The 16,665-nt window shown below is 45.4% G+C and overlaps 1 protein-coding gene and 1 long non-coding RNA gene across 2 annotated transcripts in view; one reads left to right on the forward strand and one right to left on the reverse strand.

Moving 5' to 3' along the window:
• The window catches only part of Slc6a13 (solute carrier family 6 member 13), a 38,212-nt gene extending 34,809 nt beyond the window's left edge, over positions 1–3,403 (reverse strand). Inside the window, exons 1-2 of the mRNA XM_075982885.1 lie at positions 3,323–3,403; positions 550–756 (exon numbers count right to left, since the gene is read on the reverse strand). Of these exons, the coding sequence (XP_075839000.1) occupies positions 550–751 (202 nt within the window). The 5' untranslated portion in view covers positions 752–756; positions 3,323–3,403. The remainder of the gene's footprint in view (positions 1–549; positions 757–3,322) is intronic.
• A 6,242-nt stretch (positions 3,404–9,645) lies between these two features.
• Positions 9,646–12,849, forward strand: LOC142855478 (uncharacterized). The gene is made up of 4 exons (XR_012911519.1): positions 9,646–9,703; positions 10,136–10,354; positions 10,697–10,967; positions 12,171–12,849. It is a non-coding gene; the product is annotated as an uncharacterized LOC142855478 (long non-coding RNA).
• The last annotated feature ends 3,816 nt before the right edge of the window (positions 12,850–16,665 follow it).

Consider the following 16,665-nt stretch of genomic DNA (forward strand, 5'->3'; position numbering starts at 1 on the left):
AGGATCAAAGAGGATACTAGTTAGGAGAGTTGGGAAACAGATGGTACTGGGAATGTCATGGTACCAGCTGAGGGGTGGGCGGTGACACAAGGCCAAAACTGAAGAATCTCAAGCTCCCAGAAGAGTTTGGTATCAGCAGCAGCATCAGTGTAGCTCCTATTTATTGAACCCTTTATGGATGAAGTTGCCAGGCCTTACAACAACCTTGAAAAACAGGTACTACTATCCTGATTTGCAGGAACAGCCAATGAGACTCTGGGGACTTTGGGAACTTGATCAAGATCACACCGAGTAAGAGCAGAGCCCGGATCCATTCCCATCTGGATCCGAGCCTGTACTCACACGGCTGAGAGAGAAAGCCCTAGGACACTCACATGGTTTATCTAGGTCTCAGTCTCCTGCAATGCGACATCAATAACCTGTCACGGCCCTTCAACGCCAGCATTCCATGCCTTTATAGAACTTCCCAGAGGGACAGCAAATGTAACAGACAGAAGCATTCTCCTTCCTGGGGGGGGGGGGGGACTTGTGTGTCACAGTGACTCTCACCTCCCCCGTTCTTGTAGCAGAGATAGGGAAACCTCCAGACGTTGCCTAAGCCGATGATCTCTCCCGCCACTGACAGCACAAACTCCATCTTGTTGTTCCAGTGCTCGCGTTCCAAGGTGCCATCTTCCTCCACCTTCTCCATGGCTGGACACACAGGCTTTGTCTCTCCATTACTGGTTGTTCCCGAGACCCTGTTATCCATCCCACCTGGAAAGCAAGTAGAGAGCCCTGTCACTGCTAGGAACCCCACAGGGAAAGCCTCCCCACCTCAGAAAAATTCCCAAGGGAATTTCTTCTTCTATTCCTTCTCGATCCTCCAATCCGTTCCTTCTTGGCGCCCCTCACTGGCAGAGCTGGGGAACAGCTCCCGAGACTCCCTGTTCCCTTGACGTTGAAGGAGAAAGCACTGACCCTGTAGAGCCAACTTTGCTTCCGTGATGCCTGTTCTCTGAATTCATAGTCTGTGGTGGTCTGCACTTTCCCTTGCCTTTCACAGCCAACTGTGACACATTAAAAAGAAATTCAGTCTTTTTATAGCCTAGGACCACTTAGGGGATGACAGTTGACATATTGTCAAAGCCACTGATGTCCCTTGAGAAATTCACCATAGGGAAGTAACTGTGACGGTGGGGGAAAGCTCTGGTGTTGAAGATGGTGAATGCGCATAAGACCAACCAAAAAATATTGAGAGAATACACATGCTAAAAAATGGAAGGTATATTAATAAGGTATGGTAATTATATTAGGAGCTTCTATACAATCATTAAAAAAACTATGCTATAGCCGGGCGATGGTGGTGCACGCCTTTAATCCCAGCACTCGGGAGGCAGAGGCAAGTGGATATCTGTGAGTTCAAGACCAGCCTGGTCTACAGAGTTAGTTCCAGGACAGGCTCCAAAGCCACAGAGAAACCCTGTCTCGAAAAAAAAAAAAAACTATGCTATGGGAAAATGCATATTGAAAGAAAGGGTTGTGTATTACAGAAAATGGGATCAGTGTATATAGAATGATCATGTTTGCCAGACACCTTTCAGAGTATTGACATGCATTGAAAGATTGGGATGTCAACCACGGTGTTTCTTTCTTAGTGGCGGCATCATAGGAATGTATTCCTAGCCTATATCTTTACCATTCTGACCAAAGAAATGTCTCCAGCAGGATACTGAATGAGACCCGTGACTGAATGCAGTGAACGGAGCTCTCTAAGAATCCACTCCTCAGTCCTCCATTCCTTCTTGAATCAACATACATGGAAAAAAACTCTCCTTCACTCTATCCCTCATTGCCCCCTCTTCCATCCCCTTCCCTTCTCCCCTCCCTCCCTTGCTCCCTTCCTCTCTTCAGCAATAACAGCATAGCAAACTGTTACCCTAGAGACGGCAACATGAAAAAGAAGTCCTAACTCTCAACTTCTGACTCCCAGAAACACCCTCCTCTAGACTGATGTTGAGATTGAAGATAAATTCAGTTTGATTTAAGTTTAATGAGTGGGTACTATGGGCTAGGCTAGGCTAGGCATTTTATACACATTCATTTCTTACACCAGTCCTATTCTTGTTGAGAAAATCGAGTGTATGTATGCTAAGCCCCTGAAGCCGTTGTAGATGAAATCAAGTCACGATTGCCCCATTGGTGGTAAACTGTATGGGACTTATGCCAGCCTGCACTCCCTGGGATTCACTTACGTTGGCTGCCTTGCCTTATCAACATATTTAATGTTAGTATTTCAAGTGATTCCCTCCTCTTTTTATACAGTGGCCCCTTTTGTTGTGGTTCTTGTTTTAGCTTTTGTTATTGTTTGTTTGTTTGGCGGTTGTTTGTTTTGAGACAAGGTCTGTAGCCCAGTTTGTCCTAGAACTCACTACAGATCGTAAACTCCAGGTGATCCCCCTGCCTCAAGCTTCCTAAGTGCTCAGAATACAAGCATGAAGCAGCATGCCTCTTCCTAGAGAAGTAAGCAAGTGAGCTTTCTTCAAACCCTAAAACAAGTTCAAGTTAGTGGAACATTCTCATCAGGAACCCCTCCAAGCCACAGGCTTCCTTTAGTTTCTGCCTCCAGCCCTAAGGACTGGAAAAGTCAGCCCCGAAGGCTGGGAGTGGAACCCACCACTAATTATACAACCTAGGGAGTGGGCTTCAAAGTCAGCTGGGAGCAAGAAGTCTCTCTGCTGATCAAACTCTTCTTGGCCTCATGCTGCTCCGGCCTCCCCTAACTAACTAACTAACCAACTGTCTTGGGGATGTCTTCCAGCCAGGCAAAGCCACCCCCACTTGGCCTCCTCCCCCTCCCAGCAATCAAGCAGCACTCCTCTCCCTCAGCCCCGTGAAAGTTGTTTCTCAGGGACTGAGCATAGGCTGTGGGTTCTCCTGAGCTGGGTTCAGACCTCACCCATTTCCAGCACCACTGCCCGCCTCCAAAGAGGTTAATGAATAACACAGTTTGCTCATCTGAGAAAGTGGGAATGATGGCATAGGCGCGCTGTGAGGCTTGTGTGCGGAGATATGTTATACCTTCACAACTTAAACTCCGTGACTTAACTCTCCAATCAGGATTCGCTGTCTCCTACTCCCGTCGCCCCTCAAGTCACAAGCCACCCCCTTCGTATGAGGTGTTTGCACCTGCACACCTAAGAGCTGTCAGGGGACATCAAAAGCCCTTCGGCTGTCAGTCCATGGATCCCACCAACCTACGTTCTGAGGCTCGGAAACGAGAGAGAGAGAGAGAGAGAGAGAGAGAGAGAGAGAGAGAGAGAGAGAAGAAAATATTCCGAACCTTGGTGAAGTTTCTGCCTGAGGTCCCGTCGGAGAATTCTCGAGGGGGCCAGGAAGGTGCTAGCTATTTAAAGCGTGGCAGGAGACCGCCCTGTGGTGGCTGTAATCCTAAACTTGACCAGCCCACATTCCGCCTCCTGCCTCCCTCCTCCCCCGTCCTGTGCTCTCCCCTCCCCTCAGCCACCAGACAATCTGCACATGAGTGTCTCCGGGGCCAGGGGACTGTGTGTGCACACTAGCAGTTCAGCCTGTTGCTTGTGATTTTACCACAGCGTGCTCTCTCCACATAGCTTGCGTGCCCTTTCTTTCTGACACTCTGGCCCCTCTCTAAGGGGATCAACCAGTTACCATATCTTTCCGCAACTCAAGGGCTCCTGGGAATCAATATCAGGTGCTTATTTGATGAGGTGCTATGTGGATTAATTTAAAGGGATATTGATCTTATCTGATTCCAAATCGCATTCTGAAGGGACAATGATGGGGATGGGGGAGATCAAGATGACTGAACATGAAAACTTCTGACATGCACACACACACACACACAATTCACTTACATTGGCTGCCCTGGTTTATGCACATATTTAATGTTAGTAGTATTTCAAGGATCCTCTCCCCATTTTATAGACATACACACACCTATGTGCACATACAATGTTGAAAAGTTTGAAAAAGGTTCACAAGTTAATAGTGGTTGCACTCAAAACAGAGTTGACAGAGGGACCAAGAGCAAAGGAGATTTTCTCTTCTTTTTGATGCTCCAGTATCATTTGAATTTTTTGACAGTGTGCTAGAACTCTTTTTTTTTTTTAACTGCAATCAATGAAGTGTCTAGGTTTAAAACGAAGTCATCATGGAAGATTTGGCAATGTGAGGCATACAGCCAGTCAGGGGGACTTTCTTTCCAGGCGGGAATGACCCAAGGAGGTGGCCGGCTGTTGGTTCAGCTGCGAGTCGCAAGACTAGAGTGCAGCCTGGGCCCTGCCACCTGCTCTGGGGCAGTGCAGCGGGAAACTGCAGAAGCTTTGATGCCAGGCAGCGCAGGGGCCAAGGGCTGCATCTGTCACTTTCGAGCTTGACGTTTTGAACAGAGCATTCAACTTCTCAGACTCTATTCTCACACTATAAAATGGAGAAAATAGTGCCTACCTTAGAAAAGGGTGTGAGATTTCAGGAGAGAGCGGATCTAATAATGTAGCGAGCCCACCAGCAATAACTGAGGCTGCTATTTATCCTCAAACAGGTATTCACAATAAGCTACATGGAGATTATCCTTTAATATAAGATTGCATTTTTCTATTGTTATTTATGTGCATGTTCTATGTATGTTTGTGTACATGCATGTGGGTGCCCTCAGTGGCCAGGGAGAGGGTGTCAGAGCCCTTGGAGTTGAACTTATAAGCAGAGGTGAGCCCACTGATATGAGTGCTAGGAATTGAACTCTGGTCCTCTGGAAGAGCAGCTAGTGTCCTTATCCACTGAGCCATCTCTCCAGCGCCTGGAGATTATTCTCGTGTTTCAGCAGCCCCTTTTCCCCTTCCTTCCTAACCATCCATCTCATCTCAAGGTTTAAAGAAAGAGATGAAAGGGTTCTCAAAGATCGGCCCCAAATCTGAACTAAAAACCCAAAGCAATGATCGACTTCCTGACTGTGCTAAGTGGTGCTAGCTAGCAGCCTAAGAACTGGCCTACTAACCATTAGGAGTGGTGGGTTTTATACTCTAAAATTACCAGGTAGCTAGAGTTTACTTGAGACTCAAATCAATCCCCTAAGAAATCCTGGTACCACACAGCCTTCAGCAGCGTTGCTTGGCTCTCTGTGACCTCTCACACACGCTGACAGGTTTCGTTTTTAGGAAACACTGGCAGAGATCAGAGCATCCCGGAGTCATCTTCGAGTTGCTCTGACATGGAGGAATACCGACTCTCCAGTTTCTTTACATAACAGCGACTGCACTTCCTTTTCCATGTTCTTTTATTCCTTCCCAAATGCTTGTAATCCTCATGTTCTTTTATTTATATCCTGTTGTGACTGATATTTTTCCCTGCTCAATCAAGTGATGGAGAAGTAATTTGAGAACCATTGGTAGAACCGTCAGCGACCATCTTCAGACTTCCCTAGTCCCAGGATCTTGGACTAGGAAGAGTCATCAACATAAAAATCAGTGGAATTTAAACAAGATCATTAGCTTAGTAACACTTTACCAATTTTAATCTCCCATTTCTGACAATCGCGTTTGTATAAGACGCTAATATTAGCAAAAGTTGAGCACAGGACGTATGCAGATTTTTCTCTCTGTTTTTGCAACTTTTAAATCTAAAGTGGTTTTTAAGTTTAAGGAGTGCAAGCTAAGATGGTTTCACTCCTTGGCTATAGCAGTTCAAGCTTGTGACCTGAATGAAAAACTCTTGATATATTACATGCAGAACCCACCAGGTACCACCGAAAGTTTCGATGGTTTTTCTATGTGTTGTGTTTGATTCCAAATAGAATTAGCCTAAACTCTATAAACACAAGATCTCAAAGAACCAAAATTTATGAAAAAAATACGTTAATACCGTGAATCATTACCACTACTGTTCACAGAATACTTCCAATGTGCAGGGCACTATGTCACGTGATGTGAACATCCTGCTTTATCCCTTTACACAGAAATTACTGTTAGCTACAGAGCTAGGAGTAGTTGATGATGGCTTAGGAGGCCTAGGGACTGAGTGACTCACTCAAGGTCACAACTAGTGAATGATGACAGCGGGAATTTGCACTCAGGTCTGCGGATCTAATGACCATTATTTATAACCTACCACGCCTCAGTAACTCTTGTGATATTGGGGAAGGGGAAGGGTAAAATTCTAACCTCATGTTGACTTTGGAAAAGAGGTGAGTAGATAAAATGCCAAGAAAAATATCTCCAGGTCTGGAGAGATGGCTTAGTGCTTAAGAGCATTCATTGCTCTTCCAGAAGCCTGAGGTTCAGTTCCCGGCATCCACAGCTCTCAACTGCCTCTAACTCCAGTTTGAGAGGTACCCACCATCTTCTCCTGGCCTTCTCGGGACATGGTCATGTGCATGTATGTAAATAAAAATAAGTTTTTAAAAAAAGAAGAAATAAAAATTCCTTTTGTTGGAAATTTCACTCAGACTTGAAGAATCGTTTGAAGACCTCCCTAGAGGGCTGGCAAGATGGCTCAGTGAATAAAGGAGCTTGCTGCCAAGCTTGACCACCCCAGTTCAAACCCCTGGAGACACATGGTAGAAAAAGAGAAAGGACTTCCAGAGTTTTTCCACACTCTTGTTCTGATGCATGCTTGCAGGTGCACACACACACACACACACACACACACACACACACATACACACACACACTAAATAAACAAATACATGCAACTTTAAAAGTTTAAATCTCATTAGAAACTTCTTTGATGTCCCATGTAGTCTATAATCTACCCCCACAGCACTCTGCCTTCTCTAGTGAAAGAAGAAAACCATACATTTTCTCTTAATACCAAAAGAGTAACTGTATTTTCCAGTTATACCTCAGTCTTCTATTCCCTGGTTCCTGATTTCTTACCCAATTCTCAGAGCTCAGAGAGGGCGTTACAAAGTTTCACAACAGCCTCCATGGGACACTCTTGCCTGGTTTAAGCTAGCAAGGCCATTGCGCAGCCCCTATACCCTGACCAGCCAATGGGTCACAGGAAGAGACTACAGCAGAGTGACATATTTAAAAATATGCTGACGGCATGTTACCCTCACCATTTATTGCTGCAAAGAGCCTGAAGCGTTCACCTATGGATGTCAGTGCCGGCCTCTGGCAGGTGAATGTACACCCCACACAGTCTGAACGCACTTTGTCTTTTACTCTTGTCTCAGGAAAACAGGACAGGTAAGAGCAATATCACCACATTCCTCTCTGGTTCCCTTTCCTCTGGACTTAGGAGAATGGTCTGTGGAGGGGGGAAGGGCTGGTGGGGATTTATCTCAGGATGGGCTTATGTGGGATGATTCTGAGGAGCGGCTGGGAAGCAGGACTATGCTCTGAACTGAATGCTGTTGAGAAGCACAGGTAGTTGTATGCTTGGGTTTCTCAATCGATCTTCTGAGAGGGAAAAAAGAAGGAAAACTATATATGATTAGAAAGAATAGCAGTTACTTTTTTTGGTGTGTGTGTGTGTATGTCTATGTGTGTATTTCTGTGTGTGTTTGTGTGTGTATATTTCTTTCTGTGTGTGTGTATATCTGTGTGTCTGTCTCTGTGTGTGTTCGTGTGTGTGTATATATATATGTGTGTTTGTTTGTGTGTTCATGTGTGTCTGTGTGTTTGTGTATATGTCTGTGTGCTTGTGTGTGTTTATGTGTGTGTACCTGTGTGTGTCTGTGTGTCTTCATTCATTGTGTGTGTGTATGTGTGTCTGTCTGTCTCTGTGTATGTGTGTCTGTGTGTGTGCATCTGTGTGTGTGTCTGTGTATTTCAACAATGTTCACATTTTTGTCACTGTTCACTAATGGTCACAGAATGGCCTTGTTTGTATCTTGATCCATTGTGACCACAGAACGTAAAATGGCTTATGTTCACTAGAAGACTGGGTCTAGCTATGTCCAGCCAGCTCCTGGCACCACTGAGGCCTTAACGGCATTGCTCTAGCTCCCAGCTGGTGGGGGCTTCCTTTCTCTCGCACACAGTAAGCACACACACTGATAAAAGCCCTTCAGCCCGCCTCTGGGAAGAAGAATCTATGACTCAAGGTGATATACACAGGTCCCCAGCTCTTGCTCCTCTCTTCTCTCCTCAGGCTAAGCCACTCTCTCGCTCCTGTTGTCTTACCCACATTCCTTAATTAAAACAGCAACGTTCTAGACCAGACTAACATTGCTGGACCATTTCCTCTTCATTCTTCCATAAAACTAAGTGATTTTAACTTTCATAATCATGTCATAAGTGTTCTCCAGGAGTCTGGGAGAAGCCCTGTCTCCCAGTGGGCCCTGGAACTTGGCCTTTTCTGTTGCTGTTCTGCTTTTGAGGTGGCCTCGCCTGCCCCTGGACTCTCCCTGCCTTACTGTAGATGTTAGGTTCTGGCGCTGTCCAAGCCCGGGAGTCTGACTCCTGTCTTCACTATGCTCTGCTCCCCACGGTCTTTCTCTTTTTCAAAATATGGCCCCCTGTGCCCATGTCACCTCCGTGCCTTCCTTCATGTGCTGTCTTTTCAGATCCTGCCTGCTTCCCAAGAACCAGCGGAAGCATCACTTCTGAGAAGTGCTCAGTCATCCAGCCAGCCGGTGCTGTGTGTCACCTGAACTGTGACAATCTGAACCTCCCGACTTCTGACCATCTCCCTCATCTTGCTCTTCAACTGCTGGACATGTGGGAGCCTGTGAACCTTTTTAATTTCTTAGTTAAACAAGTTTGAGGTTCTTTTAGAATTTCCTACATGAGTACAGTGTTTACACCATTTCCTTCTCCTCCGTCCTCACTCCAGCTCCTTCCATTCCTTCCCATCCCCTCTCAAAATGTTTGCTTCTTCTTTAATTACCAGTGGTGGACACATACATATGTATATGCACATAAACTCCTAAGGCCTTTTGGTGTTGTTCATATGTATTGTGTTTAGAGTTGACCTTTAGGATTCAATAACCTACCAGGAAGCTCATCTGTAGAGAAGACTGATCCTCCCTCATCCAGCAGTCATGGTTGCCTGTAGTGGGCTTGGCTTGTGAATACCTTTAAAAAAAAAAAAGAAAAAGAAAAATCTCAGTGTCTTTGTCCCCAAAGGCTACAGTAGAACTAAACATACCATAGGAGCTCAGTACACGCCTACTGGCTGTTGGCCATGAGATTTGCACTGTGAGTTAGCACGTTGATGCGCTTTCTGGGAAAGGAAGGGATGAAGGCGAGCATGCATTGCCGCCCAAGCACACCTAGCTCTCCCAGCATCTCAGAGACAGTGCTATCACCTGCAATGCCTTTCAGAGGACAGCAGGGAGGCACAGGTCACCCAGGAAAGCAGCAGGCTGTGGCCTTTCCTTGGAGTGCGATGCTGCATGACGGTCACCTGTAGTGGCGTTTCAATCGTGTTTTAATAAATGAAGACTGCCCGAAGATCTAAGTCCTACTGGTCAGCTTTACAGACCAGGTAATGGGGCAACACACACCTTTAATCTCAGTAGCCATAACACTAGCTGCCATAGAAACTGGGTGGTGCATGCCTTTAATACCTTTGATCCCAGTAGCCACACTAACTGCAATAGAAACTGGGCGGTGCATGCCTTTAATGACGGTGGTGCATGCCCTAGAGAGGATTATAAAATGGGAGGAAACAGCTCTCAACACACAGTCTCGTTCTGAGATTCCAGGAAGCAGGATCGCCATTTCAGACCGAGGTAGAGGTAAGAGCCAGCGGCTGGCTGTTTTGCTTTTCAGATCTTCAGGTTGAACCCCAGTTTCTGACCCTGAGCTGTTAACTGTGCTTAAGTCACTAGACTCACCCAGAAAGTTCTTGAGAAAATGTATCTATCTCTATACCTTATTTGTCATTAATATATGACTTTATACTTTGGACCACAACTCAGATTCTGTTTAGCATCCCCAAGGTGAGAGCAAGGGAGACATCTTAAGGCCCAATGCACAACCAAGGCTGATATTCACTGCCCTCAAAGAATGCCTGCACCTCAGTACTTGCCTCTGAAGGGCCTAAGCACTGAGGAGAGGAGCCCTTGCACCCTTCCCAAGTGAGATCACACGCCACTCAGCAACTGCTATCGCTTGGCTCCTGAATGCCCTCCGAAGCCTATATGTTAGCAGATTAGTTTCTATTCTAGCATTATTGGGAAGTGGCAGAACCCTTAGGAGGAGAGAGTCAGGTCACTGGAGATGCACCCTGAAGGGACTGCTAAGGCCCCTCCTCTTCTTCCTCTTTGCTTCTTGGCTGATGTGGGAGAGCAAGTTGCAGCACGGCTTGAATCCTTCCAGAACATGCGGCTTCACCACAGGCTCCAAGCAACAGGGCTAAAGGAGCATGCGCCGGAACCCCTGAAACTGTGAGTCAAAGTAAACTTCCTGCTTCTTAAGTTGTTTATCTCCGGGATTTCATTACACTAACTGACCATCTCTAAAACAATAATATTAATTCTCAGCAACTTAAGAAAAATATAAGCATCACCTATTGTACATCAGTTCTCAAGCTTGTCTACCCATCAGCATCTCCTGGGATGGGTTGCAGACTTTACTGAGATTGTCATTCCCAAAGAATCTGATGTATATTGTATACTGCAGCTTGATCATTAAACAAAAAGGCTATTTCTATTGGGCAGTTGAGTGTGAAAACTCCTGCAGCCCAAGTCTTGCTTCTGTTAGCTAACTTCTCACTCTGTCCCCTACAGGAGGACGCTCTACAGCTGGATTCTTTTTCAAAAGCCACCTCAGCTTCTTTAAGACAAATAGCCCCAGTCCTTTCTACTTCTCCTGAACTCTCTTCCCACCACCAACCAAATTCCAACTGCTTGTCTCTGGATGCTATCCAGGATCCTGACATCCCTGTCAATCTCTGGCATCTAAAACTTCCCCACAGTTGCCTCATGGCACGTTCTCATCACCAGGTTAGAGGCAACTGCATTCATGGTTCCTCTCTGTCAAGGAATTCATCATGCAAAGGTGGGCTTAGTGGCCCATGCCTGTGATCCCAGCTATGAGGAGGCTAAGACAGGAGGAATCGTGAGTTCCTGGCCAAACTGGGATATTCATCTGTCAAAGAAGAAGAGGAAGGAGGAGGAGGAGGAGGAGGAACCCATCAAGCAAGAGTAGTAGACCAAGAGAAGTCTAGGATAGCCCAATAACCCGACCACTAGAATAGAGCTGTGCAGGATAGCCAATACAGAGAACAGAAGGGGAAAATGAAAAGGCACAGGGGAGAGTGAAGTAAAATTAAAAGAACAAGAAGCTAGCCTGGGAGGCAGAGCTGTACAATGAGAATTGTCCTGGATGTGACCCTAAGTGTAACCTTGAATGACCCATCGCCTTCCTGGGTCTGTCTCTCACCTGTAAAGGGAGAGAATAAGACTGGGTTCCCAGCCGGGTAATGGTGGCGCACGCCTTTAATCCCAGCACTCGGGAGGCAGAGGCAGGCGGATCTCTGTGAGCTCAAGGCCAGCCTCCAAAGCTACAGAGAAACCCTGTCTCAAAAACCAAACAAACAAAGACTGGGTTCCCCTCTAGATTATTCTTCAGCTCTGAGTCCTCCATACACAGTCGAGCCCAGGCTCAGGCAGAGAAGGTAGGCTGTGAACACTCCTTCTACGTATGTTTCCCACAATCCTTTTCTCCTAGTCATCCCAAGATTATTATTCTCCCAATTACAAACATCGAATTATTGTCTAGACACCACCAAAGCTTCTTTACAGAGCAAAATGCTGTCATCTAACTTGAGATTAAAGTCTAGGAGCGTGCCCTCACTCCGCAGATAACTGGGAGATTGAAATGAGTTAAAGACATCTTCCTGGAGTCCTAACTACAATGGCCATCCCTGCCCAGACTCAGGACTGTGGAACGCCATCAGATTGAGCAGTTTTATTGTGGCGGGTGTTGCATTCATTCACATGTGTTCTTTTATTTAAGTCTTCAATAACACTCTAGAGGGGAAAAAATCCCTGTTTCACAGAGAGAAACTGAGCTCTGGAGAGGGCCAGGAAGCTCCCTGGGAACAGGCAAGACTGAGCAGATTCTTCTGCTCCTGGCAGCTGAGGCAAAGTTGTTTGGAGAGTAGCAGAGATTAAGTTTCAGGGTCCTTCACTTGCACGATGACTTTCAATTCTGTTCTTGACATTTAATGCTTCAATTCATGCTCTTTTCCATCAATAGGGTGCCCCTCAACTACCTGACTTCAGGACCTACTAAATCTCATCCCATCCCTGAACCTAACTTCTCAAGGTTTACCTACACACTACTATCCTGTTCAGAAATCCAGTCTGAAGGTTCTGCTTCAAACGTGGACTCCAGAAGTCTCCCGTAACTTTCTGCTGTGGGACGCCATGATGGTTCTTCATAGACATCACAGATGTGGATTCTACTTGAGTCCTTAGAACATGGGCTCCTCACTGTCTCCTCCACACACACCCATGCTACCACCCTCACCCCCACCACCCAATTCCTTTGTGCTGTAGCTGTGAGCTTTCCCTGTCCCTCATGACAAGCCTGCTGTGGTTCCATCTTGCCCTGTATCATGTCCTTCCATTCTGGTCTTGAGTTCACTTCCTTCTGCTCCAGCTGTTTCTTCCAGTTCTGGCGCTAGTCCCAGCTCCATTCTGTAGACAACAAAGCGATGCTGTGGTTCCACAGGGAAGGGATGGCTTGAAAAGTAAAAGGAAGAGAGAGCTGAGGATGCTTCCACCTGTTTCATTCAAGCTTTTCCTACAACCTTCCATTTTCAGCCGTAAACATTTCCTAATATTATCTTTTGTCTATGGTTCCTTTCCCTCATTATGACCTTAGCAAATGGAATTCTGTTCTCAGCTTGGTATTTTTAAAAATAAATGTTTAAATGTGCTGACTTGAAGTTTACAACTCCATGCTATGGGATATATGTGTGGATACAGGAAAATGGCTACCACAATGAAGATTAACCCATCTATCACCTCACATTCTTAGATTTTTGAATGTATAAAATGCGCTCCTTAAAAAAAAAATGTTTCTCTCTTCTTAGAGGATACAGGTACAACATTGGGAAACACAGCAAAGAAACAAATACCTTGAATTTAGAGTTTCAGTGAGCTCAGCACATTCCCCCACCCTCTGGGCGGCCCGTTTGTGTCTCCCACATAGCTGCAACCATCTCTCAGCAAACAAACATTTACCTTGGAATGATGGCTTCATTCGTCATGTTGGAAACACACACTTTTCATCCAGGCATTGGGTGTCTTCCTACAAATGGCTTGGATGCTTTCCTGTTGGTAGCAGAAGCCTGGAAAGATTGGTGTTTTGGAATCTCTAAAGTCTAGGAGTAAGATCTAAGGCATTATTTAGGAGATATGTATCAATTCACAAATTTAGAGAAGGTAAAGTATTAAATATTATCTGGACAAGAGAGCAACAGAGAGAGGGAGAGATAAAGGGAAGGAAAGAGGGAGGGAGGGAGAGAGGGAGGGAGGGCGGGAGGGAGGAAGGGAGGGAGGGAGGGAGGGAGCCAGCACTGACTAAATGTAAATGGCTTTGTAGGTAAGTGACTATGACAAGAACTACTAATGCCTGTCAGTACTAGAAGTGGCCATCTTAGGCTGGAAGGATATTACTATTTACTAGTTTACAAACTTGAAGCAAAATATTTTAAACCTGTGAATTCTGTTTTCGCTTTCTTCTCTGCCTCCTGTATATTCACACTATACACCAAGAAACTGATTTACTAAACCCTAGTTGACACACCCCTAGGGCAAAACAGAATCTCGTGATACACAGGAAGCATAATTTCAACAGTGAGGGAATCCTCAAATTTCTGTCTTTGATAATGGCAACCGGGAGGGGGAAATGCAGCAACTTCTGTTCATGGCTCCCAAAGCAGAAATCTGCAAAAGAAGAAAAATGATATGGAGAGGAAACAAGCGGGCAGATTTTTAACCACACACACTGTGGACGTTATGAATTTTAAAAGTCAAGATGTCACCAGGCACGGTGACAAACCTGGAATCCCAGTGCTTCCAAGGATAAAGGTTGAAATGATTGCAAGTACAATTTCAGCCTTGGATGCATGGTCAGTTCCCAGTTACCCAGAATTGGAGGAAGAACTTTGCCATACACAGAAGGCTAATGGAGAGAGGGAGGGAGGGAAGGAGGGAGGGAGGGAGGGAGGGAGGGAGGGAGGGAGGGAGGGAGGGAGGGAGGGAGGGAGGGAGGGAGGGATTGGTCCACAGAGTGATTTCCAGGATAACCACAGCTACACAGTGAAACCCTGTCTCAAACACCAAACAAACAAATGGTGTAAACCCTTAGGTGCAGACAGAAGGGCGTGCAGAAGCATTGTGGAATCTAGAATTTGCCAGAGTAGATGTGATGAAACATGGAAATGTTTGTTTTTCTGGGTGAAAAGTACCAGCTTCATTAATTTCGTGAGATGGACCAAGGAGGAGTAGAAGCCAAATCGCACCTAGCTTATAAAACTCAGCTCAACTGAAAATTGATTGGTTTTGCTCTTAGGAATGCTAGAAAACAAAGATGAAGACCTTGCCTTCTCAATCTTGAGCAGGGAAGTATGCAGAGGATCGATTTTAAGCCTAAGGGAATTAGCCACTCCTCTTGGCTTCACACAGCAATGTGTTGCTCACACTGACTGTGTGAGCAAGAAGTGGCTCCTCACGACCCAGGCCTCCTGCTACTTCCAGCCTCCTCTGACCTCCTCTTGGTGGGAGCCGGTGTGAACAGCCTCTAACCAAATGAAGAGTAAGACAAAGATGACCCGTACATGTGGCTACATAAGTGTGATTACGCCACATAAGAATGGAGCATTGGTTTTAAGACACTGGTTTCCTCTTGCTGACTTGAGGATTCTAGTAGCCATGATGTAGGTAGCTTAGAAGCCAAGAAACCAGAGGAATCCTCTGACTGTTTCCCAGTTAAAAACTGACAACCAAGTCCAACAACCCACTGGAAGCAAATGCAGCCATCAAGCACAGAAGCCTGGAGATAGATTCTTTCTTCCCCAGGAAACTTCAGATGTGGCCACAGCCTCCAACACCACCTTCACCACCACCTTGTAAATCCTGAAGCAGAGTACCCACCAAAGCCGTGCCTTAATTTCTGATCAATTCCTACTATACCCATTTGTTTTGAGCGAATAAGTTGTCTTGTTGTTTGTTTGTTTGCGGTTTTAATTCCTGAGACAGGATCTTGTTGGCAAGCGGTCGATAGAATTAACCAGACTAGCTTTAATATAAAATATTCAGCCTTAATAAAGGAAGAAGGGGAGCTTACAAAGCCAGGGTTCCAGTGGAGCGCAGGAAAACAAAGAGGAAAAACAAGCACACATCGATGGTTTTATAGGCTATTTGGGGCCCCAGGGGGAACACACCCCACAAATAAGGTGATTGGTTGAGATTCCCCTTCAGGATCTCACGTAGCCCAGGCTGGCTTCAAACTCACTGTGTAAACTTAAACTTATTCTTTTGCTTCTATATCTCAAGTAGAAGCCATTAGGTCTCTGGCAATACTGTTAGCCATAGACATCAATATCACAAACTTGCCGGGCACAAATACATAAGACAAGTTATATCTACACTGTAAGTCTGGGGGTGACTATATACACAAGTGTAGCAATGCAAAGCCCGGGCCAGAAAGATGGCTCAGCGGGGAAAGACACTTGTTGCCCAGTCTACTGTCTGATTCAATCCCCAGGACACACGTGATGGAAGGAGAAAACTGACTCCCCAAAGTTGTCCTCTGACCTCCACATGCACACCATGGCATGCAGAGAGAGAGAGAGAGAGAAAACTAAATAAACGCAATTTAAAAATTTAAAGAAATGAAACACATAACTAGTATGCAGGACAATATGCATAGAAAAATATGCCATAAGATACAACAGAGATATAAATAAAGAAGAAAACTCTCAAAATATTAAGCTATCAGGGGGTCTTGTTTTACTTTCTCATAGGGAAGGTCATCCTAGACATGCCAGGAAGATAAGGAATTATAACATTTTACAAGTTTACATCACAAGACTCAGTAACTTCTATTTTAAAAGCCCCAAGGTTGAAAGACTCCTAACACGGTACACCAGTTTGCCACAAGAAAAACAAACTGTCCTGTTGTTGATTGTTTTTTCACTCTGTGCTCTTTTGGGGAGACCTACCCAGCTCCTCAATAAATCCCACACAGAGGTTTAGTCTTGGTTATAAATGTCCAGCCTTTCTTTTCCTAACTTGGATTATCCCGTCCACCTTTTGTCTGTGAGCTTTCGTCTGTTCTATTTACGGTTCTTTTACTTCTTACTCGGTGGTTGGCTGTGCAGCTGGGTGGCTGGCCCCTGGTGTCCTTTCTCCTCCTTTTTCTGCTCCTTTATTTCTCCCCAGGTTTCTCCTCCTGTTTATTCTCTCTGCCTACCAGCCCCACCTAGCCTTTCTCTGCCCGGCTATCGGCCGCTGAGCTCGCTATTATTAGACCAATCAGGTGTTTTAGACAGGCAAAGTAACACAGCTTCACAAATGCAACATAAAAGAATGCAACACATTTTTACATCGTTAAAACAAATGTTCCACAGCATCAACAAATGTAATACATCTCAAAATATTTCACAACGGTCTCCATAAAAATCAAGACTCCATTGAATGAAATTTAAAATGATAAGTACTTAAATACAAATGTTCTCAAA

The sequence above is a fragment of the Microtus pennsylvanicus genome, chromosome 8 (genome assembly GCF_037038515.1).
Source record: "Microtus pennsylvanicus isolate mMicPen1 chromosome 8, mMicPen1.hap1, whole genome shotgun sequence".
NCBI classification, from domain to species: Eukaryota; Metazoa; Chordata; class Mammalia; order Rodentia; family Cricetidae; genus Microtus; species Microtus pennsylvanicus.